Raw genomic sequence first — 18639 nt, forward strand, 5'->3', positions numbered from 1 at the left:
TCAGGCAGTATGATCAAGTGGTTATTGATTATGTATGATCATTAGTATGCACTTGTTGCTGTGAAAGTAAATAACTATATATAGTTTCCATTTCTTGGTAAAAGCAGTAATGACATTAGATCAGGCACATCAGGCTCCTTGAGTTTTGGGGATTATTCCTAGATCTGAAAATTTACAAGGTCTTTACTGAGATAAACTAATGTTTACCTTTTACAAAACAGTAAAAGAAACTAGTGCTTTGCATTATTTCTTGTAGTAACTTAGTTTTCTTCCCAGTTCAAAGGTAATGATTTGTGATTTCAACTTAAAAGTGCCTATATTTTCTGAACACTGTCAATGGTCTAGAAATTATTTTTCTTTCAGCAGTCTAAAGATCTGATAAGAAATGCTGTTAAATCTCACTGAAATTTTAGTTTTCTCATTTACAGTTTAATGAATTTCTCAGTACTATGCTTATTTTTAGATGTGTTGCAAAATTAAAAGATGTTTTTATAAAACCTAAAATTGATAAACTTTGAGTGTTTGAAGGGTAATACTCTTACTTCATGGTGTTACAAAATTCCAGACTTGAATGGTAATGCTCTAGAGGAGGACATATGTTAACTTATGGCAATGAAAGAGTCAGACTGTAGAATGGCTTAGGATTTATGGTATTGTATATGTACAAGATAATGAATAAAAGTGGTATATAACAGTTTTAGTGAGTTGATACTATGGTTTGTTCATGTTACAAAATATAATGTAAGAAAAAAATTGAATTTAATAACAAAATTGATTACGTGAAAGCATCACTATTAAAAACAAAACATGCATACATGTCTTGAGTTTTCATTTATGCATTCTTTCATGTTTTGTATTTAAGTGACAGATCTTTAATTTTTCAGTGCATGTTCCTACATGTCTGCCATGTACCATTAAGTCTTATGCATACCCCTTTTTGTTTTCTGATATTGACTAAATTATTTTGTTTGAACCCTTAATTTTCAATGATGTCAGTATAGGAAAAATTTCTACACTAAAATGTAAACAGTTTTCTCTTCCACATGTGAACAATGAAGCTCTTTTTTTATGGTGTGAGTTGTGTTTCTGCAATTTCTAAAATTTGTTGTATTATGAATGAGATCTAAACAACATTAAGTGATAAACAAGTTTATACAAACAATCTGTATGCATTAGTATGGGTTTTGGAAAGAACCATCTGTAGCAACTTAGAAATTGACCTCTCCTTTTGTAACCAAAGTTATGAATTTTGTAGGTGTTCTTTGCATTGCATTCCTTTTAATTTTATCCATTACAGGTTCACCTTTATGGAATTCTTTGAAGGTAGCTTTAGGCAGTGTGGTTGACATTTAGTGAAGGTTTATGTGAACAGTTTGTGTTTATTGGTCATCATCAATTGCTGGGGTTGAATCTTTCATGTAAATACATGTTTAGAGTTAACTTATTATAAATGTTAACTAGTAACTTGTTCTTACAATTACACTACAGGATAGAATACCAGTTGTAGAATGTTAACAGACACAAATAGGATAAATTATACTCAGTTGTGACTGAATAGTTATATTTATTGTTATTGGTTAATTCCTGCATGTGCTATTATGTAGACCTGGTGCATATATCATTCCTACTGTCTTGTTTGCATTATGTTTAAAGGATTGATATTAGTCATCCATATATTCTTCCTTTTTTGAAGTTTTTTCTTTAGTCATTTCCTTCTTTTTTTTTTTTTAATGCAGCATTTCCACAGACGTGAAGGTTTTAGTTATTGTTAATCCATTGGCTGGTAATTCTTATTTCATCCTGTACTTAAGCTTTTTAAAGGAACACAATTTCTGTAAGAAAGCTAACTTCAAGAGGTAATGATAGTTTTGTTTGCACTAGAATTATAATTTTTATTAATTACTATTAGTGAATAATTAGTGATTAGTAAATTAATGTTCAGCAGTGTTCCATTGTACAAACAAAAACAAAAAGGAACACTGGCAGTTTTGTAGGATATTTTTTTAAATCTTTGAAATGATATCTGACAATAGATTTCAATACCTTGCTGATAGACTTCTAGTTTTCTGAACAGCTTCTTCAACATAATTGGATTTCAAAAAAATTTTTCTTATCTTAAAAAAAAATCATAACTAGCATGAAGGCTGTTGTAACTACATTCATGTTCCTTCCTCGGCAAAAGGGTCTGCTTTAAAATGTCTTAACTCGTTACTTGCAGACTCTATTAACTTTACTGATTTCATATATCTGAAACTGTACACAATAACATTTACTGAATTCTGAATGAATTGTCTATATTCATGAAGGTTTGGTAAACTGTTACTAAATGTTACAAGTGTTGTGTACAAAAAATAAATTTTTTATAATGAACATTTTTCACTAAAAATTTGTCAGTGTGAATTTACAAAGTCTTTACTGAGTCAGTCTGAATAGAAGGTTAATTTTCATGATAACAGTAAAATCTTTGTCCTAGTTTTTTGAAGATACACTTTATACATTCAGACTTTTAGTATACATTTACGTTTACATGATGGCTAAGAAGGTCATTCAAATTAACTTTCTTTATGCATAGTGTTAGCATAAGCAGGGAGACCCTTTATAATCTCTCATAACTCTAATGATAGCTTTTTCTTTTCATTAACTTAATAAATTTTACAATATCTATTCTACTAGTTAACTTCATAATTTTTAAGTGTTTCATTGGAACAAAAATTTTAGAAGTATTTTTACTTTTTGTCAAGTTCAATTGAACCTACATGAAAAATCCCAGTCTTCATGATCATTTTCCTCAAATTATTTAAAATAGTAGTTAGTAACATTTACATTGCATTTGCTTTTATTACTTAAGTTCTCTCTTTCTTAACTGTGACCTTTTGGTACATAGATAGTTAAGTGTGAGGAAAAAATGTACATTAAAAAAAAACAAAGAAAAATAAAATGCATAATCATACAATTTTTGGAAAGCAGATATTTTTAATAAATAAAAAAAATGTGATCTAAATGTCTGAAAGTTTGTGATAGTTTTATAACAATTGTCAAAAATACCAGCTGTCTTATAAGCAAATGAAAAGTAGGGAAAGATGTGCTTCAATTGTTTTTAATACTAGAGTAAAAATATTTGTTACAGGTTTTATGATTTTGTTTTATGCTTAAGATTAAACTCCTAAAAATGTTTTTTTAACTGTTAAAAAAGAAATCACAGTGAGTGTTAACATTTGGCTTTAACTATAGTTTGCATGCTTTAGCAAAACTTCACAACTGTTTTATGTTTTTCAGTTCTCAGTAAACATGTTTAGAACTTTACCTCCTTCTTCTAACCCTAATGGAGCAGAGTTTGATCCTGAAGAAGATGAACCAACATTAGAGGCAGCATGGCCACACTTACAGGTTACTTCAAAAGTTTGACTGTATAAATCTATAGTTGTAAAAAGCTACATTTATATACCAATGTAATTATTCAGGAGTGAATTTGGAAAAACTAACAGCATGGACATGTGCACAATGCACATATCTTATTTTACAGTTGGGAGTGATACACCTATTTATAAGATAAAAAAATAAACGAAAGTGTAGAGTAAAAACTTGATAATCTGTTTAAAAATCAAAACATTAAAAATAATGGTTAAGTTAAGAAGAACCAAGGTATTTTTTAATGTGTTACTTTTCTTGTAATTATTTGTGTTATAAATAATTATAAACAATGACTTAGGGGATTGGTGAATTGCACCAATTTTGTTACCCCCAAAGTAACCATTAGTTTCCATATTATAAATTTTAATATGGTATGTTTACCACTGAAATTTGGCAAGTAATCAGAAACAATACAAGTGTTTTTTTACACAAAAAAAAAATCAGATTCGATTAATTAAGCGTTTTTGGTAAGAGTTTGTCTATGAAAACATGGGTACATAGTGTTAACTACTCCAAGTGCAAAATGATTTTCGTGTTAAAATTGAAAACACTTCATCTGAAAATTTTCATATTTCATTTATGTAACTTCTAAAACCTCCAAAATAAATACTAAACATATTTTTTTCAATAAACCATATGGTCTCATTTGATTTAACTAACTTAATACTGGAATACATTTAAATTGTTCTTCTTTTTTTTTTTTTTCTTTTAGAATAACTATAGATTGTAACACAAAACAGTCTCTTTCTGTTTCTACTTAATTTTATTGTTTGTTTGTATTTTTTTGCTTTTTGAACCATGTGAAACAGTGGTATCTCATATTTCTTGTCCAGGAGGCACATATTCTTGAGACCTTTGTTTTAATGTCTTGGATCTTCTATACTGGGCTCATTCCCATCTTCTTAGTGTTCCAGGAGTAATGAATTTATTTGTACATTTGATCTTAACCTAATTGGGTTCTTGTGAGAGAATGGACATTACATTGAGAAGTTTTAATTGCTTTTCTCTCAGTTCTGGTATTCAATGGTCAATGCTTTTGTGAATCCTTGGAATTAACAACTACAATTGTTTTGGTTTCCAGTATCTCATCCTCAAACATTGACATTTGATAGGTTTACATTTGTATGCCTTTCCTCTGATTTGGCTATTGCCCTGGATTCTGACTGTGGCTCATTCCACTCCTTGTTGAGTTCTTTTAATTGCATCGTATTGGCCAGCTCAAATGTAGTTTTTGCTTCTTTGATATCTGCAGAATTCCACCTCCACTGCCTTTTTCACATTTGGTGTTTATGTTGAGACAACCTTTGATCAAACATTCTCCACTTAGATGTTTGGACATTCAGTCTTCTTGTCTGGAAGTTATTTGGTCCTTTTGCATAACATAAGGGTTTAACTTCTAAGGTTTTTCTATATTAAACTAAGTAACTCCATAGACCAACTATGGCTGTTTATCAAAAGAAATGGCATACTTAGTCTCTGTGGTGTATTAAGTATGTTTTCATAGACTTTCCCTGGGACTGATCTTATAACCATTTTGAGTTTGTTATATTTTTTATGCTATAACTTTTAAAGTAATAAGTGTAAATTAATGAAATATAGAAGATTATCAGTATTTTTCTCATGCCTTTTCTTTGCACATTGCCACTCCAACATGCAAAGTACTTTTATTCAATAAAAAAATTCATATTTCACATGCAGAATTTTTATAATGTCCAGTAGTTATCAAACAGTTTTAGAATTGACAAATCTCATAATCTCTAGAAGAAAATAGGAAATAAATGTAAGTTGTTTCTTTCATTTTAGAATGAAAACATTATAACACAAACATAAATACTTAGACTAAAAAGCTTTAACCTCAAAATATTATACATTTATACATATTTATTATTTTTATTATATTGGCTTTTTAACTGAGCATGGCCAACAGTACAAAACTTAAATGATGTGGCACACATACACTCATACTACCATATCCAATAATATAAAAGTGAGCTGTGTTGGCTGTGCTTTAGTGGACTAGAATTTGGGAAAATACAGTCACATTTCAATTATTATGCATTATATATGAATATAGATTATCACTGCTTGCAAACAAGTTATCAAACAGAGCAGTAAATAAAGAAGTAAAGCAAACAATTATATCTTTTAGCTATGACCTTTGTACTCAGTTGCTATTTGACCTATGTTGGTAAATTTTTTAGTTTTGCATGTCCAGGATATGAAATATAATAGGTTTTCTGTGTACAGTTTTATAAACAAAAAATAATTTACTGTATTGATACTATAGAATTCCACTATAATTTATCAAGCTCAGCAACTAATTTGTATTTTGTTTAAAACAAAAATGAAATTTAAAGCTTACTAATGTCTTATTTTTCTGCTTGGAATCAAGCATAAAAAGAAACTGTTTGCCAGCTAAATATTTTGAAAAAAGTGAGGAAGCCACTAGGGGAGATTCTGAGTTTTTGATTGGTTATTCACATGTAATAGACAGAAGTAGCTTTATCAAGCTTAGTAACGAAGCTGTATTTTGTCTATGAACAAAATAAAGACACAACTGACCTCCTTGAAATCTTGGTTTGAAAGCAAAAGATGGCCTTCTAACACATTAAAATGGCTGAGAAAACCACTATGGAGACATTTTAATGTGTCAGTTGGTTAATCACATCATATATTGAAGTAAATGTATGTAAGAAACTATTTCCAAAAATAGAAAGAGGTGAATGGGGACACTTTATTTGCTTCCATACATAAGCCATATTTAAGCAAAATGAAAATATTTTATATTCTAGCTTGACAGTATTGGTAATTTGAGTTCCTAATTCATATGAAGCTGTAGACTTAGTATTTTGGCATCATAAAAGTAATTTGAAACAGTGCTGCATTCAACATACCATGCAGCACACACAAAAATCAATGTTTCTTTTAATGTTTAATTTTAAAATTAAGAGGTTGAATAATGTATAATACTAAAATTTTAAGTGTAATCTACTATTTAATACCAAACTCAGAGACATAAATTCATGAAATAGCCGTTCAATAAAATTTTGAATTTGAGTCAACAAACATGTTGACATGGCCTTTGATCCATGTGAAAAGTGGTGAAAAGGAATTTAAAACCCCCTTTGTATTAAAGTATTTACCATATCCCATTTTATGGCTTAGGTATTCGAAAGGGGTCTTGCTTTGTCTATGGCGACTTTATATAAGGTATTTTTATCCACTATTTTTCTGTATTCCAAATATTGGAAGATTTTTGACTTTCCAATACTATCAGATCTGCTCATATTTTCATATTCCCTCCAAATGACTTTTTCAGTTATGGAATTGGGATGTTAGTTGTTTTACATGCATTTTCTTATCCTTCTTTGAGCTCTCAGCTTTGTGTTCTTTGTTTCAACTTTCTCATAAATTGTATATTTTGTTATCCTTGGCTTGTGGATGTCATTGGGCAGAGTTTGCGATCCATTTGCTTAGGACTCTTTATCATTCCATATTTGTCTTTATCTTGATAGTTTTTCCCCTGAGACTGGCAACCAGGGAAGGAAAAAGATCATTTTCACCAATCCATATGCCAACCATTTCTCACCTGTATGATCAATGTGATACTGATCATTTTATGTTCTGTCAGGGCCTTCAAATGTTAAGTGGCTTGTGCTAACTCATTTCGAGATATTAGGAATTTATTGTTTATTCAATGGGATCCTTCAATTTACTGTGACTTCCATTACCCTTAGGAGGTGGCTTCACAAGTTGATTCATATGGTCTGTAATGAATTATCTTTGCAATAGAGGAATCTCCCCAGATTTATCATATTTCTATGTCATTAGCCGCTTGGTTGACTTGCCCTCTGGAAAACATTGTGCAGACTGGTATGTAGACTATTACTAATGTTTTCCTGTATCATTACTTACATGTTCTGATAGTTTTCTCCTCTGAGGATTTTTGACTATCCCTTGTAGCTGTTTTAACTTCATCTGTTCAGCTTTAACCAGACATGAGTATTTTTCTCATTTGTACACTTCTATTTCCAGGGCACCTTTATTTTTCACTGGATTATACTCTGTGACAAGTGTTGCCCAGGCAGATATGCATTCTAGTTTCAATTCTGCACTTGCAACCACCATAATTACTATAGGCTGCAACAGACTCTGTATATAAATGGGGTGTTCTGTAAGATCATATAGGTGACTACCAAAGTACTGTTCTTCAGGAATCTACAAGATTTATCACTCCCCAGAACCTACTAGTGAAGCTCAGGAATCCTCATCACTCCTAGTTTCCAGTTCCAGGGGTGGTAGACAGAAGCTTGTTCTCCAAAGTGTTCACATCCTACTTGTGTCTGTGGAATTTTTTTCCATCATATCAGTAGTAGTGGTACCAGTCTCCATGGACCTTACATGTAATTCCAGTTCAGATTTGACTATGAGCTGTCTGGTTTGGGGTGCATGGGCTTTCTCTTTGATCATTGTCAGTTTCCTATATTGCTTATGGAAGGAGGCCCACTATTTCCTCATAATTCTAAACACAAAGTGATCCCATTTTTGGCCCGTGGTTGAGCACAGGTTCCACATTCTCTCTGTAATTCCAAATGAAAGTGAAATATTTCTTGTCCACTTGGTTGGGGAGTTGAAGATATTGCTTATAATTCTAGACCTTATGAGTTCTGTTCCTTTGGTTGAGTATGGCATGCACAATCCTGTAATTCTGAACATGGGATGTTTCTGTTTGGACTTCTTCAGATGGGGGAGAAAGTTTACTTTGCTGCTGCTTACTTTCTCATCATGATTTTGGGTGGTGTGAAACATGTCATGCTATGGCTACAAGTTGGAATCCAATCAAATATAATATTATATAACATCAAAGTCCAATATCCCTAGCCACCAAACATGGGGAATAGGCTCTATGACCCCTTAATTCCAGCCCTAAGATTGTAGAACCTCGGCTGTCTAGTTGGGGCTGACCTATACTGACAATTACTCTTATTTTATTCCACCTTTAATACAGGAACTAAATTTCAGGTGAAGAGCATACCTATTCTGGATGTAGTGTAATCTTCCCCTCTTGTATCATCTTTATCTTGGTACATGTCTGTTCTGTACAAACACTTTCTATATGGATTATGTCTGCACTGGTCCCTCCACCTTCTTAATGTGGTATTCTAGCTCTATTGTATGTGATTGGATTATTTGAAGACATGAATAAGAAAATATTCTACTGTAATAACTGAAAGTTTAGAAATTCACAGTCCATCTAAGATAAAAGGAGGTTCTATGACAAATAGATTAAAGAAATAATCTGAGTTTTCAGACATTGTACATTTACAATTTTAGAAAATGGAAAACAAAAAAGTGCTTGTTCTTGATTTTTAAGCTTTTTTAACATTACAAAATTCAAAACTTGCATATTTCAAACAATTTGAGTTTAAAATAAATAGTGTTTATACACAAAGACCACAGATTTGCAGCTTTGTTTCATTTTGTTTACAGTTATTGATATGGGTGGGAAGTTTAAATATCTGTACTTGCTAAATAAAAATTACAGTTTGGCAGCAAAAAATTCAAAACTAGAATTAGCATTTTGGATTCATTTTTATTACTTTATCTAAAACAGATATTAATACAATTTATAAAAGATAAAAACTAAATGGGTATTACAGTTTTATTTTTTAGGTGATTTGAGGTTCTGGTATTATAAATAACTTAAATTTTTTTTAAGGTATGAAAATAATGGATTTTGTAAATGGTGCAATACAATATTTTATCTTAAGACTATTTAGCGTTAATTGACTTATTAGTTATTCTACATCACACAGTTTTTGATATTCTGTAGAAATTATTGGATGATGAGATATAAAGTTTGTAGTTTTATGTAAAACTCTTATATTTACTACCTGGTATTGTAAATTTATGATTTATATGCCAAAATATTTTTGAAAAGTTTTTGTTCACTAATATTGGTTATTTTTATAAACTTTAATGCATTTTCTTTACATCTTGTGCTTTTTTCTGTTGAGCTAGATTTGATAAAATACTTTTTACAAATGTAGTTTTAAAGAGAAAGTTTAAGTTAAATTTTATATAACTTATATAAATGAAGGCTATTTTTTCATGTTCTTGAGTTTTTTCAACTACTATTCCTTTCAGAGATGTAAAATAAGAGCTTTGTTCAAGTGTTTTTAAATAATTAAATTGTTGTCGCACCATCAATTTAAACTGCTTGTATATTAAAATTATTGATGCCATCTACAGATATGCTGTGCATTTTTTACTTGGTTTCTTGTTATATAAAAATGTCAGTACAGGTCCACAATCCCTTTTCCAAAATCATTGGGGCCAGCTGCGTTTTGGAATTCGGAATTTTTCAAATTTTAGAACAACTGTATCACCCCAGTAGGGTCCAGGGCAACACCCCATAATCAGACATTAATACTGCAGCAAAAACATATGAATACTCACACTAAGTAGAGTAAATAAAGACTACAAATACTACAACAGTTTAGTTATAGAGTAATATATTGATAAATGAAATACTGGAATAATTATGGACCATAAATTCTCTAAAACATTTTATTTCCAACAAAAACATTCTGTAAAACTTAAATATACACAGCTTCAAACTAACAGTAATAAATACATTAATATTTTTGCAGAGAAACGAATGAATATTTAGATTGAGATAAATGAAGACTATGCAGTTTTCCCATTTTTGTAATTAGTTTATGGTCATCACTGTCACTATAAGACTTCAGTAACTTGTCTTTCTATTTTTTAAATCATATACAGTGGTAATTCCAACACCATATTCTTCAGTAAGATGTTGCACAGACACACACACACGATCAAGCTTCTGCAGTAACTTCACTTTCTGCATTGTTGATAACATTAGATGCTTCCTCTTCCTTTTCTCACTGTTACCCATAGGGGTATCTGCAGTTCTTTTTGACATTTTCGCTGTGAACAGTCTGACAGGCTGAACCATGCCTCCACGTCACACTCCACAAAAACAAACGACTGTTCTTAGAGCTTTTCAGATTTCTGAATATTGGTCACAGGATTATGGACCTGTAATAAAACTAACATACCCTTCTTCCTACTTATAAAAATACCTTACAATGCAAAAGAATGTTATTTTCTTTTAAGTTCAGTTTTCTTGCATTGCTAATTGTTGAAAGATAGTATAGAAATTCATTGATACTAACCAAATGAATGTAAGCATTATGGTCAATTTACAGCAAGTGATCATGTGTAAAGAAATAGTTTAATAATAGAAAGATTTTAATGGATATTTTTGTTTTTGTGTTATAGCTCGTCTATGAATTCTTTTTGAGGTTTCTCGAGTCTCCAGACTTTCAGCCAAATCTTGCTAAACGACACATAGATCAGAATTTTGTTTTGCAGGTAATGTAGCTAAACAATCAATTTTCATGTGTGAAGTTTATTAGTATGGAATTGAAATTTATGGGTAAGCATATTGCCTTTTTATTATGAGATTTAACCGGTTTTTTTTTCTCTTTCACCAGGACTGAAGAACCTGCTTAAAAATGCATGCAGATATGTGCAATACTAGATTATTGCAGAAAAACTATATAACATAAATGGATGAAACATTGAACAGTGCATATTTAAGGCTGTAAAAACAGTAATGCTGTTTGTATGAGAACATTAGGTAGAACATTGCAAATTAAATAATAGGTTACATTTGAATGAGTGAAATTCTGAAACCAAAGAATATTTTAATTGCTAATTAACATTTATACCATTGCATTTCTAGGATGCTAAGTGAGTAAATGCAAGATATATTGCTTGTGTAACAACCTTTAAAGTAAGAAACAAATCTAATGACACTTAACAGCATTCTTTTTAAATTAACCATTTTATGATGGGTCAGTGTTCAAACACTGTGTCATTATGTTTGCTGACTTCCATTCAAAATTTGATTGAACTACTATGTTATAAATTTGTGTCAAAATGTGGAATCCAATTGCAATTATAATTTCAAGTTTGATATTATATATGAACTAATTTCTTAATTTAAAAGTAAATATTAAAAGAACACATTTAAATATAGATTTTAATGAGTCATGTGGTATACTGAGTCCACTGCTGTTTAGAATTAAAAGTTTGATGGTAAAGTACTAAGTCTGTAATTTTGTACAAATTATGGACATTTACTCATATGAACAAGCTAGAATATAAAATAAGAACCTCATATCTTTTTATTTTGCTGAGATATGACTTGTGTGCTAAATCAAACACAGTGGGACCTGTTCAACTCTTTCCATTTTTTGAAATGGTCCATTTTATACTCTTATTAGCATATGACATGTGAATAACCAATCAACAGCTTAGAATGCCCCCAGAGTGGTTTTCTTCATCTTTTTAATGTTTGAAAAGGCTTTTGTGTTCTTTTGGTCCAACTTTTCAGTCAAGCATGAAAAAAAGCATAATTTATTTCCTAATTGTTTTATGATGGTTACAAAGTTGGTTAAGTGATAGACCCCACATTGTTAGAGTATAAAAAATAACAAAATATAATGTTTTACTGAAAACAAACATTTGAAATGTATTTAGGAGGTCTTAGAGATTATGCAAATATTTGCGATTTGGGGGACAGAATTGTTTATAATCATAACATGAAATCACTTTGCACTCAGACTAGTAACAAAACACTCTTATTTTCATGAACAAACTTTCAGTAAAAATATTTCATTAAAATGCCTTTTTTGTGTACAAAATACTTGTAGTCTTTACTAAAAGTCTTATCACATATTGTGAAGATACACATGTTGTACCAAAAGTTATGGTGCAAATACTTAACATGTACAAACGTGTAGACGAGCTTGTGTATATTATATCAATCCCATCGTGAAATGGTTAAAAATAAAAATTTTATCATAAAACATGATAGTGGTTTATAATAGGGATTGAAAAAAAGCACCTTAAACAGTAAAGATTCAGTTCAAACAATACTTTAAAACCTTCACTGTTGACAGTTAAAGCTGTACACATAAAACAAAAAAAAAATGCATACATGTTAAACTTACAAGGAAAAGAAAATGCACTCAAAATGACCTGTTTGTTTAAAAAGTCTATTTGTTTTTTTTCTGTTTTATATGAGCTAAAATACATCATAACTCCATTGTAAATGGTGTTATCTTTAGCTCTTGGAGTTTGCTTTTTTTTTTTACTAACATTTGGTGTTCTTGTAAAAAAAAATTTAGCACAAGAAGAATCACAAATTATCAGCCAATAACAGATGAATGCTAGATAGCTAACATGTAGAAACTCAATGCTTTGTAAACTATACAACTGGTGTTTTTAGGAAGCCATCACCTATATTATATATGAAAGGAAGGAGTGAAAAAAAAATACATTTGATATTAAATATCATTACACGTTTGTATAATAATTATTTTAAAAGATGAAGTTTATTGAAAACAATGTTTTAGGTGTATATGCTTTATTTGAAAGAGCTGTAATTTTGTAGAATTCTACATATACTTAGTAGGGTTTTTGTCTTAGTCTAGGCATATATTTCCTATTGCTATGTATTATATGTACTATATTCTCAAGCATATCTCCTTGACAATCTCCAGTTTCAGCACAGTATTTTACATCTTAAACTAATGTGATCAGGTAGTCAGTAGTTACACTAAATTATCAAAAAACCATATCAACTGCCTGCAAGGTGTGTTTATTATCATTATAATTTATAAAGCTAGATAAGAAATCAAGTAATCATTTGCTCATAGCTGAATGTAATAAAAACAAACAAGCAAGATGAATAAAGAATTGGAATTTAAACACTTGCAAATAGAAATTGTAAAAAAAAAAGTAAGTAAACAAGCTGTAGATATTGTAGACGTTATTTATTCAAATTATAAATCCTTATTTTAAGTCCAACAAATGTAATTCTTGGAGCAATATGTTGGAGAATCCAACCAGCATCAGGTGAAGCTTTCATGTGAACTATCTGCTCTACTGACATGGGTTCATGCAATTTGCAGATGTTGAGTCATGAATTTCACTTGTACAACAATACATGCAGTAACTCATATTTCTTAACATACCCATTCAAAACCGATAATATTTTGTTAAATATCATAAGTATCCTGTACATGAAGAATATTACTAAATTGTTTTTTACTAAAAATGCTATTCTTCTATTAAACTATTAGTAAATCAAGTGCAAGGTGATTTTGATTTTAAGTGTAAAAATACTTTTTTTTGTTTAAGTTTCATATTTCATTTGCATTATATCTAGAACTACCTGAAAGGATATCAGATGTTTCTAAGGTAAATGTTTATATTTCATTTTCTGCACTATATTACTAACTCTAGCTGTTATCATTAATGTACAATGCAATGAAATAACTAAAATCAGGAAATAATAATGTTTTATTTGAAAGAGCTGCTTTTCTATTTGTACAATTATATATACACCAACAATACGTAATTTTTTTGGAGAATGTCTTTATGGATTTTCTGTTTGTTAAATTTGTAATTTCAGGTCTTTTCCTTTTCAGATACTTGATTTTTGACGTTTTATTTTCTTGTCCTTTGCCACTTATTCATCTTGACATGTCAATGGTGCCCTTGAGGCATATTACAGTTTCTTTGGGAAACATGCACAACCCTTTAGCGAAGTGTTCGTTCAGTGCAATAGTCTTGAGAATATACACAAAGTATTGTGTATGTTTAAAAAAAAAGTTTAAAACATTCAGTTAAGCATCTTGAAACATAAATAATACATAATTAACTGAAATATAATAATAAGACCTAATTTTTCACTAATATACACTGCTGGTCAAAATCTTAAGGCTCAGGAATATAAAGACAAAATTTGCATTTTGCATTGTTAGACTCAACTATGTCCAGCATTGTCCTGCTGAAAGATCCAGTCATTTCCACACAAGCGAGGGCCTTCAGTCAGTAAGGATGCTCTCTCCAATATGCCAATGCAGCCATATGCTGTTTGATGCCCCTGTATAACCTGAAGCTCCATTGTTCCATGGAAGGAGAAAGCACCCCAGATTGTAATGGAACCTCCTCCACTGTGTAGTGTAGAAAATGTCTCTGGTGGGATATCCTTATCATGCCAGTAACATTGGAAGCCATCAGGACCATCCAGGTTAAATTTTTTCTCATCAGAGAACAAAACCTTCTTCCACTTTTCTACGTCCCATGTTTGGTGCTCCTCAGCAATGTTTAACCGAGCTGTTTTGTGGTGTGAAAGGAGGCATGGCCTTTGAAGATGTTTACAGTTTTTAAAGCCTTTCTCTCATAAATGCCATCTTATTGTTCATGAGCTGCATTATGCATCTGTAAGGGTCTTGGTCTGGTTCAACGATTGGTTGGTGTCTTGCCAGACAACCTGTCGAATTTTCCTGCTCAACTGGGCCAATTACTTGAAATTCTCATTCCATACCCCTCAGGGTCTTTTAAGACATTTGCAACAGCAGTTTTTCTACGCCCAATCTCACCAGTGGATGGCACGTTGAGAGAGACCTTGCTTTTGTAGCTTGACAATTCTGCCACATTTAAACTGTCAACTTTTTAGCCTTTGCCACTTTTTTACCCAATGTAACACAGGAGATGTCAGTGGGAGATGTTGACAATACTGGTGTTTAAACACAGATGACTAAATTTCGTTACGTGTTTATCGATTAACGCTTCGTTTCAGTATGGTCTTAAACTTTTGACCAGCTAGCATTTAGGCTAATTTCATAGTGTTCACATTTTTTCTATTAAATGCTAAAAAGGTTTTTATTTTCCCCTTTCTTATTTTCATCTTTCAAAGCTCTACTCAAATAAGTGGTTGAGTCTAACAATGCAAAATGCATATTGTTTCTTTATGTTCATTGGCCTTAAGATTTTGGCCAGCAATGTATTTAGATGTGAAACAACCATAAATACTATATTTGATCAAGTCAACAATACAGTAATCAGTTACACATAATCTGTGATGAAAACTAATATTGTATTTAAAAATAATGTACATTATAGTGCAAAATTATCATTTTTTAATGAATATACATGTGTATGTAGATTCTACATATAGGCTACAAAGCTCAAACAAATCTGAAGATAGCCATGGATTCTGTCAGGTGTAGAAACAGTTCATTATTTGTTTAAACTGTATTCATTCAGAGAACTTAGAAATGCATGTGTCAAAGGGTTATGTAAGCAACTTATTGTTTATATGCATGTCTACTCAACTACTACTTTATTATTGAAAATAGAGGAACTTCCTCAGCTTGTTGGTCATATGAAAATACATCTGAAGTTTTCAAGTAGTTTTCTAAAGATTTATTTTCAAACTTGGACAGAATAAAAACTTTGAATCATAACATAATAATTTCATTCATGTACATTAATTGTAAAGATGTGCAATTTTGGAAGTGACACGATGACTCATGCAGAAAAGCTCCCATTGTGATTGGGTTAAGAAGGTTGTGTCATAATCTTCATTGTGCTTGATAAACTTTCCATAGATGGTCAAGTGATGAGTTTCAATACTATAACTTAATATAGTCTATGTATTATGAAATTTGACAAGCTGTGAGTGATCATTACATGTGTTTTATATTTTTTATGAAAAATATTTTTAATAAGTATTTTTCTAAACATTTATCTCACAGCTGGAATCAGAGAGATTGCTCGAGGTGTGCAAAGTGGTTTTAATGTTTAAATGAAAGAAGATACTTTTTTCTTCTAAAAAAATGTTCAAATTTTTGTTTAGCTTCTACAACCTCCTAAATAGATAACTTTTTCAGTAAAACTAATTGTATCTGTTAATTTCTCAATTCTTTATGGATGTGGTTAACTAACCTTGTAACCACTATGAAAAATTACCAGATAAATCTAAATTACACTTTTTTCTTAAAATGGTTGCTGATTGTAACAAAATTACAGTTGTTTATCCTAAGTAGTTTGAGGCTCATAACATTCTAAATCTATTTATAATTTATTTTATTATTTTATTACTCTTTGAATAATGTGTAACTGATAATCTCACTCAGCACAGTATTGCACATTACTGCATTGAACCATGTAAGACATTATCTGCTCATAAGCATAGCTAGTGAAGAAATTTGTTTTTCATTATCTTACTTAATCTAACCTGTGGTTTCTGTATTTACCTTTGTTTTTGTTTGCTAATCTCAAATTAATTAACAAAATTAAATTTGCTAGTGAACTTCAAGCCTACTTATTTCATAATGATGGTGCTGGTACACTGAATAGTTTTTATATTATAAAAACACATATTCAAGAAGACTTGATAGGAATAAAATGCAAACCCTATAGCCCAAACATTTTTTAAAAGTGGACTTTTGTTCTTCAAAGTCAAACTGAAGAAGAAAGGTACACCTTTTGAAAGAGCCTAGGTTTTATTTAGATATTCTACAAGTATTATAATTTGACTTTTTAATTAAGACAAGAGAGGCTGAACTTGATTCCCTTTGCAAATCAATCTGAACACTGCAAGATAAATTTTCAAGCTGAAGATGAAATTGACATTTCTTTGCTGAGAACAATGTTGCATTTATGTCATTAGATAGATTAAACTGTGCCTTTTTGTCTTTCAGTTGGTTATTAATGACAAAATATCAGAAGCATTATTTTCAAATAGTGAAAAAGCAGATGTGACAGGTGGGCATGGCATGTAAACCTGATTACGTTTTGTACTGTAAATTAATATGACTGAAGGATGTAAAAATTACTTTTATATAGTAATATTTATATTATAATGAGCATTTTACGTTAATTTCTGGACTTCAGAGAGGAATAGTAAATACATTTGAGAAGAGAGAGGACTTGCAGAATAAATGCCATGATTTGTATTTTAGGAGAGATTGAAGATTGTTTTAAATATTTTGCTATAAAACTGAGAAATTAAAATTACATTTTAATGCCAAGTCTGCTAATGTACATTGATAATAAATTAATTTAATTAAAGTTTGAATGTAACTATGAAAGGTCATGACATGTTGGTGAAAGAGTTAAAAGCAGTCATATTCTCAAAGTTACTGCTAATTGTAAGGAGTCAATCATTAGGTTTTTGTTTAATAGTCTTAGTTACAATATCTTGAGTTTGTTTGGTTGGTAGGTGTAAGTATTTCACTTTTGTGCAGTGAAGTCAGTTGAATCAACCAACCTCATGACTACTTGTAGTTTCCTTATAAATTTCATACTACAGCTTTTAATACACTTTTTATATCTTCACAAAATTTGCAGATTTTTAGTAAAGATTAGAACTCTTTTGTAAACAAAAAAAATCAAATTTTGTAAAAAGATTTGAATGTATATTTCTACATGTATTTGTCCAAGTGCAAAGTAATTTACATTTTAAGATTAAGAATGCATTTTGCCTCAAAAATCTCAAATGTTATTAGCATAATCTCTAAAACCTTTTAAATAAATTTCAAATTTTTTCAGTGAAACTTTATATTTTGTTTTTCATGTATATTAACTTTATACAAAGTTGGTTAATTTGATTGACATAATCAGCAGAATAAAATCGAAATAAATGTAAATTACCATTTTTCCTGAAATGGCTTCATATTGTAACATGAAACTATGTTCGTTTATCCTAAACAGCTTTAAACCCATGACTGTATACATATATTTATACTTTTTATGATTTTATTGGTCTTTGAACCCTGCCATTATATACTGTAAATCACATTGTGAAAGTGCAGCTCATTTTATGCCATTGAATTGCATTGTGCACAGTTACTTGTGTGAATATCTCTTGAAAAGTATTATTATATTACCACTTTATTTGCCAATGTGTAAGATGATACTTTTTACACTTAGAATAATACTTGATTTTACCTTTCATTTTATACACAGGCCCAAAGATGAGTTTCAGTAAGGCTCTTTGGTTAGTAACATATTTAGACAAACTTGCATTGTTCTTTTTATTTTATTTTATTTTATGTTTTTTTGAGTGAGTTAACGTTGTGTCACCTACTGCATTTATAGTATTTGTAATTGTATTGCTTACTTATCTCACATGTTACTTACAATTAATGAAGACATTTTTGATTTGAAGTGTATTAATCTCATCTGTCATACTAAAATATCACTAATATTATATCAAAAACATTTTTAGTGCACACTAATTTTGTAAACATTTCTTTAATAGTACATCACTATATCTTGATGTTTAGTTGTTTTTGTTTGTTTATTTTTTTTTGTAATAGAAAAAGTTCAACTGTG

The 18639-nt window shown here is 30.3% G+C and overlaps 1 protein-coding gene across 5 annotated transcripts in view; it reads left to right on the forward strand.

Annotated features, from left to right (window-relative positions):
- The window catches only part of LOC143222871 (serine/threonine-protein phosphatase 2A 56 kDa regulatory subunit gamma isoform-like), a 105174-nt gene that overhangs the window by 33055 nt on the left and 53480 nt on the right, over positions 1-18639 (forward strand). For all 5 annotated transcript variants that reach the window (XM_076449990.1, XM_076449991.1, XM_076449992.1 and 2 more), the window contains 2 exons: positions 3277-3387; positions 10720-10812. In XM_076449990.1, the coding sequence (XP_076306105.1) occupies positions 3277-3387; positions 10720-10812 (204 nt within the window). The remainder of the gene's footprint in view (positions 1-3276; positions 3388-10719; positions 10813-18639) is intronic.

The sequence above is a fragment of the Tachypleus tridentatus genome, chromosome 8 (genome assembly GCF_004210375.1).
Source record: "Tachypleus tridentatus isolate NWPU-2018 chromosome 8, ASM421037v1, whole genome shotgun sequence".
Taxonomy (NCBI): Eukaryota; Metazoa; Arthropoda; class Merostomata; order Xiphosura; family Limulidae; genus Tachypleus; species Tachypleus tridentatus.